General features: G+C 44.8%; 1 protein-coding gene across 1 annotated transcript; it reads left to right on the top strand.

Moving 5' to 3' along the window:
* Positions 1-916: 916 nt before the first annotated feature.
* On the top strand, positions 917-5,509 carry FZD1 (frizzled class receptor 1). The gene has a single exon (XM_077118048.1). It carries the CDS (start codon positions 1,461-1,463, stop codon positions 3,411-3,413), a length of 1,953 nt encoding a protein of 650 aa, XP_076974163.1. The 5' UTR covers positions 917-1,460; the 3' UTR covers positions 3,414-5,509.
* The last annotated feature ends 4,971 nt before the right edge of the window (positions 5,510-10,480 follow it).

Raw genomic sequence — 10,480 nt, 5'->3', positions numbered from 1 at the left:
TCCCAGCTTTGCATACCAGTAGGTCAAAGACCGAGCTGCAGCCCCGCCTGTGGGACCTAACTGGCCCAGGTGTGACACTCCCAAGGGTTCCCATCAGAGCTAAGGGCGTCCCCGGGGTTTCCAAACGCTCCTCGCGGCTCCCGAGGACCCGCCGCTGGCGAGCGCGGCTCCGGCCCGCGCCACTTCTGGGGTCTGGGTAAAAAGGGGGACTGTCCCGAAGACGCGCCCCACCGCCTTCACCGTGGGGTCCTCAAGCTGTTCTCGCTTCTGTTTCTGACTCGATTAGAAAGGAGAAAAAGGAGTTTGGCTATAAAGAAGGATGATAGCAGCTGACCACGCTTCTGACTTTACTTTTTAAAATTCCGTCAAAGTTCGTGTTTGTTTGTTGTTGTTCTTCATTTGACAGGGATCCCGGGAGAACTTCTGCTGGGGGGAAATGGCGCGTCCAAAGCCCGCCAAGCCCAGCCTGCCAGGTCCGGGTTGTTTGTTGTTGTTGTTTTTATTGGAGTAACATATTAAACAAAACCTCGATAGACACAAACTCAAAGGAAATCGTGCGCTCCTAAGTCAAAGGCATCTGTTCTGATTGCAGCTCTCGATTTGCTGTTAGTAACCAGTGTGAAGAGCAGGATTTTTTCAAAAACGTGAAAATGGATAAAGGAAAAGAAAAGCCAAGTCGCGCGGTCCGCCGACTCCTATTCATTATCTCCAGCAGCATATGGGACCATTCTCCTACTTGTCCTCGTCCTTTCATCCTCAAAAGCACAAGCAACCAAGCTTGTCCCGCTTCATAGCAAACCCACTCTTTGTGCCAGAGCAGTGCCTCTGCCACCACCGCGACTTCCTCCTCCTCCCGCCCGCCGCTGGCTTTCGCTGTGGGAAGTAGGCGGCCGGCGCCCTTTGCGCCGGGAAGCCGTTGCCGCGATTGGGCGACGGCCCCTGAGCCTCCAGTTCCGCGTCGGTTTCAAGGCTCCTCCCTCCTGGTGAAAGACAGACTGCGGGGCGCCTGGAAACCGGTCCGAGGGCGCGCGAGGGAGAGGAGAAGGAGCGAGTTGAGGGATTGACACAAATGGTCAGGCGGCGGCGGCGGAGAAGGAGGCGGAGGCGCTGGGGGGAGCCTTGGCCGCTTGGCTGCAGTGAGTTGAGCGCTCTACCCGGCCGCGGCCACTAGCGCGGCGCCGCCAGCCGGGAGCCTGCGAGCCGAGGGGCAGGAAAGCGAGACGCGACCCCAGCGTACCCGAGCCACCCGGGCTCTACCCGCCGCTGGCGCTTCATGAATCGCAAGTTTCCGCGGCGGCGGCGGCGGCTGCGGGACGCGGAGCGGGAGCTGGTCGAGCGGGCCTTGGGCTGGACAGAGGGCACCGACGCCGAGGAGATCTCCCCCACCGCAGGGGAAACCGCCGCGGGTCGCGCCACCGCTAGCCCCAGCCAAGCGGCGCCAAGAAAGGAGCCGAAAAAGTATGGCTGAGGAGGAGGCGCCTAAGAAGTGCCGGGCCGCCGGCGGCAGCGGGAGCTGGGAACTTTGTGCTGGGGCGCTCCCGACTGAGTCGCCGGCGGAGGGGAGCTGGGATACCCGCAGCCGCCGCCGCCCGCATCCGCGTCCCCCAGCTGACCCCGGACGCTTGGCGCGCCGGCTGCTGCTGCTACTTTGGCTGCTGGACGCTTCGCAGCTGCTGGGGGTCCAGGCGCAGGCGGCGGGCCAAGGGCCGGGGCCCGGGCCGGGGCAGCAGCCCCCGCCGCCGCCCCAGCAGCAGCCGAGCGGGCAACAGTACAACGGAGAGCGGGGCATCTCCATCCCGGACCACGGCTACTGCCAGCCCATCTCCATCCCGCTATGCACGGACATCGCGTACAACCAGACTATCATGCCCAACCTGCTGGGCCACACGAATCAGGAGGACGCGGGTCTCGAGGTGCACCAGTTCTACCCTCTGGTAAAGGTGCAGTGCTCGGCCGAGCTCAAGTTCTTTCTGTGTTCCATGTACGCACCCGTATGCACGGTACTGGAGCAGGCGCTGCCGCCCTGCCGCTCCCTGTGCGAGCGAGCGCGCCAGGGCTGCGAGGCGCTCATGAACAAGTTCGGCTTCCAGTGGCCCGACACGCTCAAGTGCGAGAAGTTCCCGGTGCACGGCGCCGGCGAGCTGTGCGTGGGCCAGAACACGTCGGACAAGGGCACCCCGACCCCCTCGTTGCTGCCAGAGTTCTGGACCAGCAACCCCCAGCACGGCGGCGGGGCACACCGGGGCGGCGGCTTCCCTGGGGGCGCCGGCGGGTCCGAGCGAGGCAAGTTCTCGTGCCCGCGAGCCCTCAAGGTGCCCTCCTACCTCAACTACCACTTCCTGGGGGAGAAGGACTGCGGTGCGCCCTGTGAGCCCACCAAAGTATACGGGCTCATGTACTTCGGACCGGAGGAGCTGCGCTTCTCGCGCACCTGGATCGGCATCTGGTCTGTGCTATGCTGCGCCTCCACCCTTTTCACGGTGCTCACGTACCTGGTGGACATGCGGCGCTTCAGCTACCCGGAGCGACCTATCATCTTCCTGTCGGGCTGCTACACGGCTGTGGCCGTGGCCTACATCGCCGGCTTCCTGCTGGAGGACCGGGTGGTGTGTAACGACAAGTTCGCCGAGGACGGGGCGCGCACGGTGGCACAGGGCACCAAGAAGGAGGGCTGTACCATCCTCTTCATGATGCTCTACTTCTTCAGCATGGCCAGCTCCATCTGGTGGGTGATCCTGTCGCTCACTTGGTTCCTGGCAGCCGGCATGAAGTGGGGCCACGAAGCCATAGAGGCCAACTCGCAGTACTTCCACCTGGCCGCCTGGGCCGTGCCCGCTATCAAGACCATCACCATCCTAGCGCTGGGCCAGGTGGACGGCGACGTGCTGAGCGGAGTGTGTTTCGTGGGGCTCAACAACGTGGACGCGCTGCGTGGCTTCGTGCTGGCGCCCCTCTTCGTGTACTTGTTCATTGGCACATCCTTCCTGCTGGCCGGCTTCGTGTCGCTCTTCCGCATCCGGACCATCATGAAGCACGACGGCACCAAGACCGAGAAGCTGGAGAAACTCATGGTGCGCATTGGCGTCTTCAGTGTGCTCTACACGGTGCCGGCCACCATAGTTATCGCCTGCTACTTCTATGAACAGGCCTTCCGGGACCAGTGGGAGCGCAGCTGGGTGGCCCAGAGCTGCAAGAGCTACGCCATCCCCTGCCCCCACCTCCAAGCCGGCGGGGGCGCCCCTCCGCACCCACCCATGAGTCCCGACTTCACAGTCTTCATGATCAAGTACCTAATGACGCTCATCGTGGGCATCACGTCGGGGTTCTGGATCTGGTCGGGCAAGACCCTCAACTCCTGGAGGAAGTTCTACACCAGGCTCACCAATAGCAAACAGGGGGAGACCACCGTCTGAGACGCGGGGGCTCGGCCCATTCCCAATCCCAGCTACTCCACAAAACCTTGCCCGGTGGAATTCATTCCGGGCCTGGCTACTTGAGGCGCCTTCGTTAACGAACCAGACACTTTTGCAGCCTTCTTTTAACAACACAACTCCCGCAAGGGCGTCAGTGCCTGGGGGCAAAGGACGTGAGGGCTGACTCGACCCTAACACTCTGGTACCAGGACTGTACGCTTTTATGATTGTAAATAGACTGTGTAAGATTTTTGTAAGTATATTTGTATTTAAATGACAGCCGATCACGCTTTTTTCTTTTTCATTTTAATTATTTAGGGCGGTTCAACCATTTGAAGCTTTTCCTTCTTGCGCTTGTCGGAGTACTGCAGAGGGGAAAAACCCGAGCGCGCCCAGCGGGTGCCCTCGCGCCCCTCCCTGCCGCCGGTTGCACTGGTCTGTCTGGGCGCCGGCTTGGGGTCGAGTCCTGCACTGCGGGGAGCGGCTGGGGTCACTTCCCTTCTCCTCTCTCTGCCCCCTCCCTTCCCTTCCCTGCTTAGGGTGGGGCCCTTAAGATACCGACCTCCAAAAAGCTTCCAAATCGGGGAGTGGGTCCCAGCCCAACCCAATTCAGCCTTGCCTGGCGCAAATTGCGAAGGCCTGTCCTTTTGACTTCCTGCAGCTGAATTTTCACTGTTGAGAACCTTCCCCCAGCCCCGTACGCGTTCGCGGGCGTGGGCGCTGGCAGTCCCAGCCTCCCTGCTCTTTCCCCTCCTAGGCCCCTGACACTCTCTCTTCCAACCGTAAGTTGGTTAGAGGGTGAGTGGGATAATCAAAGCCAAACTTTTTTTTTGTCTTAATTTTTGATGGATGAGCTCATTTCATTCCCTAGTGTCTAAAACCTGGGATGGGTTTGGCCAGCATCATGGAAAGATGTGGTTACTGAGATTTGGGAAGAAGCATAAAGCTTTGTGTGGGTTGGGAGAGACTGAAGATGGGGTTATAAAATGCTAATTCTAATTGCATACCGATGCCTGGCAACCTGCCTCTAGGACTGAGACAGCCCAAGCATTTAGATTTTACCCTTCTGTAAAGTGAAAGCTTGAGGTCACTTGGAAAGCTTTTTTCAGGAGTTGATATTTGCCATCATTAACAGGACAGGAGAACATAAACGAAATATGAAAACTTTAAGGAGATTTCAATGTAATGGGCTTCCTCAAATTCAAGTGCTCTTTTCTTAATTTCTTATCAAACAATAATTAGACATATATCAGAAACTTTAAAATGTAGAAGTTCTACATTTTCAGTTTATGATTATTATGCAGCAACATATTCTGAGGGAGAAGTAATCCACACCATTAATAATAACGATAAGATTTCAGAAGGAAAAGAAGGTGGTATAAGTGATGGGATTAGCTCCTCAAACAAAATACAGGCAGCATGCTAAAGGGAAAGTGTGCAGGTCTGCATTAAATCCTGTGTGTTCCTCTTACAGATTTACAGAAATTTGTCAAATGTAAATCTTTCAAAGCCATTTATATCTTCTGTTCTCTGTGAAAAGGAGGGGAAAAGCAATCCTCCTGGTTGTATTGTTTTAAACTTTAAGAGTTTATCAAAATGCTGGTACTTAGAACCTAAATTTATCTATGTCTGTCATAACCTAAAATGACAATGGTCTTTGAATTTGGTATACATTTATTCTGTTCACTATCACAAAGTCATCTATATTTATAGAGGAATAGAAGTTTATATATATATAAAATACCATATTTTTAATTTCACAAATAAAAAATCAAAGTTTTGTACAAAATTATATGGTTTTTGTGCCTGAAAATAGAGCTTTAATTGTCTGTACTATCTTTATATTTTATAGTGTCTCATTAACCAGTCTCACAGTATAAAAATTCAGGAATTTAATGAAAAAGTCTTCTTAAACCTTTAGACCAGTCCTTCCAAAGAAGAATTCTGTTTGCATTGTTGTGATTGACACTGTGAAGTCAAAGATCTGTTTTCATTACAGGGGAAAATAGAAGTACACAAATTATTTCTTTACTCAAAGAGGATTGTTAAAAGAGAACTCTAATTTTAATATTAAAACTTTTTTTTTTAAATTTCAAGGGGCAAATTTGCATGACTTTATAATATGGAGATTTAGTTCTAAATCATCAGTCATCACCTTTGTCAGGAATTTTATGAGGTATTGTCTTATCTTTTCCTACAATGTTGGATATACAGAAATCATAAATAGGCAATCAATAAATGGTTAAATCTGTGTTCATATACATTTTAAACAGCAGTTGGATTTATAAGGCTATTTTATTGTTTGTTCCTGAAGACCCCATATTTATATCATTCAAGGAGCTTACTCCTAGAGGAATTATCTAGTTGATCTACTCTTAGAATTTATCTATCTGAAAACGGATACACACACATAAGTCACACTACACAATTTTTTCTAAAAGAGATGGAAAGTTTACTTGTACATTTCATAATATGGAAATAAGGTTATAAGAAATTGAAAATGCTAGGTGGAAAACATCAAATACATTTGGAAAACAAGTCTCTTATTCCTTTACAGATTACAAATATCTTTACTAAATTTTCTCTTGAAAACATTTTGTGACAAAATGACAAGGGGCTAAAACAATCATTGATACAATAGTTACTTTCATGGTTATAAGACAATTGTCATAGATTATAAGTCGTTGTCATTCATTTCAGGCCAATTAAAAATTATATCTAATTGAAAAACAAATATAGCATTCAATTTTATGTGGGAAGATGAAATTTTATATTCTTTTTCTTTGATTAATCTATTATAGTAGCTATCTAAAAGGTTTCATTATACAGAATCCCCAAATAGTAATCCTTTATCTAAATTAAAGCATGACTTCGTATTAGGTGATTCAATCAAACAGATAATTTCTGAGAATTCTTTTTTTTTTTTTTTAATGGTTATTAGTTTTCACCCAAGGAATAACTGTTAAAGCATTCTTATTGTGGATATCCTTAGAATGGTGTAACTATAAATCTGGTGCAGAAAGCTTTTATTCATGGGATTTAAATGGCTTTAGAAGACACCTTAAAATTACCACCAGGCTTTGTTTTTAAAAAACAACTTTTTAAAAACATTACGTAGTGTATAGAAATCCAATGTATTCTTTTGTTTCTTTTAATACTGGTGGCAAAATAGGACTTGTCTGGAAAACCATAAAGCTGCTGGGGTATTGTCACATTAACATGCGGTTTCCATGACAAGCTGTTTTCAGATGGTTTGATTTGCTTTTTTTTCTTTTTTCAACCAGTTATCAATTGGAGGCAATTTCCCCCCTAAGGGTGTGTTTGATTCACCTTTTGGAGTCAGTGTGTGTACAGTCTGAAAGCCTTCTGATGCTCTTAAAAATAAGGAAAAAAAAAAAACCCAACATTTTTTTAACCCAAACTTTGTAGGGGCAGAGTCATAGTTTTAATCTCAAAGCAAGTCAATGCAAATATACGCAAATGAGCTTGACTGGATTTCTCAGTTTGTTCTGGTGTAGTCACTTGTCTACCCGAATTCACAGTGCTGGTCCTTTTGTCTCCAGGAGCACTGAATGCTTCTGTTATAGCTGCATCATTCCTTAAGTCCGGCATTTAACTAGGAAAGGAGACCACAATGTAGAGTTTGTGGCCAATTAAGAAAAAAAAAATTGTCCAAATCACAAATCATTCCAGGGCTTGGGAGACTTTAGATGATTTTCCCTGATACCATGTTTCAACCTTGGTACATTTTTTATTTTTTTTTTAATAAAAAGGTGTTGTGCTTTCTGTGTGTGTGTATTTGTGTTTGACTTCAGCTACTCTTTTTTTATTGCTTTCTCATCCATCTATTGGCTATTGGCCATATTTTATGTAATGTACATGCAATTAATTAAAACCGGTCGTATAACATAAACATTCAATTTTAATATTCTGTGTAACTGAAGCCTTCAAGATTAGAAACAAAATGTGATCATTAAATATGTCTGGAGGTGGCCACTGATGAGATTTTCATGAAATGCTCCACAGAAATTATCAAAATCTTGCCAAATTAACCTGTAGGAGCTGAAATAAGATATATACATATAATGCAAGAATTTTCCAGCTTCGTCACTAAAAAAGGAGGAGCAATACTACCTAAAATTCAAGACTTCTGAAGTAAAGTCTTACAAGGGTAATGCTAAACAAGAGAAAGTTAATTTTGGTGACTACCACGATTTATATGTATATTTTGAACAGCTGGTAGATGCCAATAGCACTTAAAATTTGGCAAAACAATTCTTGAGCTTCAGTCATACTCAAAATCCCCTTGAATGTTGGAGGCATGAATACTTTTATTCACTTTAGTCACACCTTTGACCACCAATTAATTAAACCAAAACAATTATATTGACAAAACAGCTTACTTAGAACCTGGTGATTAAAAGACAAAGAATCTCTGGAATAAATTTTCCTAAATTTTATCACGTATTGTGACCAGACATGTGTTTACTCCATTATAAAAACAAGTTCCTGTTCAAATGTAATGAACTTCTTTTTGGGATTTTTGTTTATAGGTTGGCTTGGGGTCCTATCATAATAATCTTTCTCATGTAATGAATAGTTTCAATTATATCCTATGATGAACTTACAATGAATATTCTGAGGGCCATAATCAGTTTTACAAATCAAGTAGATTCTTAAATTGCTTAAAAAAATAGGATACCATTTTTCCAATAAAGATTTCTTTACATGATCTCTGATTTTGGGGATGATGAGATTTGAATTTTGAATGATAAAATTCAAACTACACTGAGTTTTCTTTGTGTGTTATTAATACACTATTAATTCAAAAGGCATATTTTTATAACTGATAATTCTAGAAGCAAAGTATTGGAATAGTATTGATTTGTACACTTTACATACATGTTATTTTTCAAAAATTAAATTGAATGATTGAAAACTATTTTTAAGCTTAAAAATTTATAACATAAGGAAGAGCTCAAGAAATTTAATTCACAGTGTAGAATTTCAAAACATGTTCATAGTAGTACAGTGATTAACATGAAAAGGACCCACTAGTGCTGCTTTGAGTTACTTCTCTGTGGCCTGGATTTCTTTTCTTTCTTTTTTGAAAATCCAGTATCCTCTAATTTGTGGCTATCTCCATGTTTCAGATCTCCATGCCTGTTTGAATTAAATTTGCAGGGGAATAACTGCAGGATCCCTCCATAGACAAAGTATGGCTTTTATTTCTTTTTTAAGTTGGCAGCATGTCCTTGCTTAAATGAAGCACTCAGACAGACTGTTCTCTTGCCCTTGGAAATGCTTGTCTTCACAAACAGTCACATATACCCAAAGTCATACAGGCCCCCACTGCTGTTAGATGCATATTCCAAATGCCAAGTACTACCTGATCATTTTCTCTCATCAGTATAAATAAGAATTTTATTTTCTTAAAAAATAGATTTAGAGTGTATTTTTGACCCTGTCTTTCCAACTCTTGGAAACCATTTTTTAAAGTCAACTTTTCTGTTAAAAACTCTCCTAACTCAGATAGGGTGGACTACTGTCCAGTTTTGCCCAGGACTGAACGGTTTCTTGGAACGTGGGAATTTCGATTCTAAAACCAAAGAAGTCCTGGACAGACTGGGATGGTGGGTCACCCCGTCCAGGGGTTAAATTGTGTGTCGGCAGGCAGAGAAAAGCTTATGCATTGGTTATTGGTCCAGCAGTAAAAGTACTCTACTGTAGTTTTAACCTTTTTCATTACTAATGAATGCAACCCGTTGTAACTGGTCTTGAAGTGAGTGCTGATAAACAGAAGCCAAATGGAACATGAAGATACAATGCAACATGCCACAATGAATATCTGGGCTATTCTGCCATCAGCCTTTTGCCTCCTGAAGAAATGGGACTTAGCTCGTTAGATGCTAACCAACAACTGAGCCTGTTCTTGTTACTCATGAAATCAGGTAAAGTAGCTACTTTTTACAAAGACTCAAAAATATTTCCCAGGAATGAAAAGAGGAGAGTTTTGTTTTGTTTTGTTTTTAACTTTCTTATTGTATAGTATAACATACATTCAGAGCAAAGAAATAAAAAAGCAGTAGTTTTCAAAGCACTCGTCAATAAGGAGTTATAGCACAGATCCCAGAGTTTATCATAGGTCACCATACGATCTTTTCAGATTTTTCCTTCTAGTTACTCCAGAATATAGGGGGCTAGAAGGTTTGAATATTTTTTTTATCGCCGCAATCGACTTCTTTTCTTTCTTTTTTGTGAAAAATAACATATATACAAAAAAGCTATAAATTTCAAAGCACAGCACAACAATTAGTTGTAGAATGTATTTCAGAGTTTGATATGGGTTACAATTCCACAATTTTAGGTTTTTACTGCCAGCTGCTGTAAGATAGTGGAGACTAAAAGAGATATCAATTTAATAATTCAGCAATCATAGTCATTTGTTAAATCCTATGTTCTCTGTATAACTCCACCATCACCTTTGATCTTTTCATCCCTTTCTTTAGGGGTGTTTGGGCTATGGTCATTCTAATTTTTTCATGTTGGAAGAATCTGTCACTAATATGAGGTAGGGAGATGGAACTACCTGATGTTCTTTCTGGTGAAGCTGGACCCTCTAGGTTTCAGGACTGATCTGGTCCAGGGACCCATCTGGAGGTTGTAGATTTCTGGAAGTTATTCTAGTGCCTGGAACCCTTGTGGAATCTTATAAATTGCCCTCGGTGTTCTTTAGGATTGGCTGGAATGGTCCTGGTGGGGGTTGGCAGGTTATGATAGGTATCAAGGTCTAACTGAAGCTTGTGTAAGAGCAACCTCTAGAGAGCCTATCGAAGGAAGAGAGACTTTTTTTTTTAATTTTTATTTAGTTCGATGTTAAAGTTACCAAACTGTAAGGAACGGTTAGGTTTTGCATATACATTTGAATATTTTTTATTTTCCTACATAATAGCATTATTATTATGTATAATAGTAGTCCTCCAAAGTGAGATGACAACTCAAGTATGAACTGACACAAATGGCTGAAAGTACACCATTAATTGTGATACATTTTCTCAGAGGTAAGC

This window comes from Tamandua tetradactyla, chromosome 1 (assembly GCF_023851605.1).
Source record: "Tamandua tetradactyla isolate mTamTet1 chromosome 1, mTamTet1.pri, whole genome shotgun sequence".
Lineage (NCBI taxonomy): Eukaryota > Metazoa > Chordata > Mammalia > Pilosa > Myrmecophagidae > Tamandua > Tamandua tetradactyla.
Note: the sequence above shows the minus strand (reverse complement) of the source record. Positions and strands in the feature narration are given on the sequence as shown.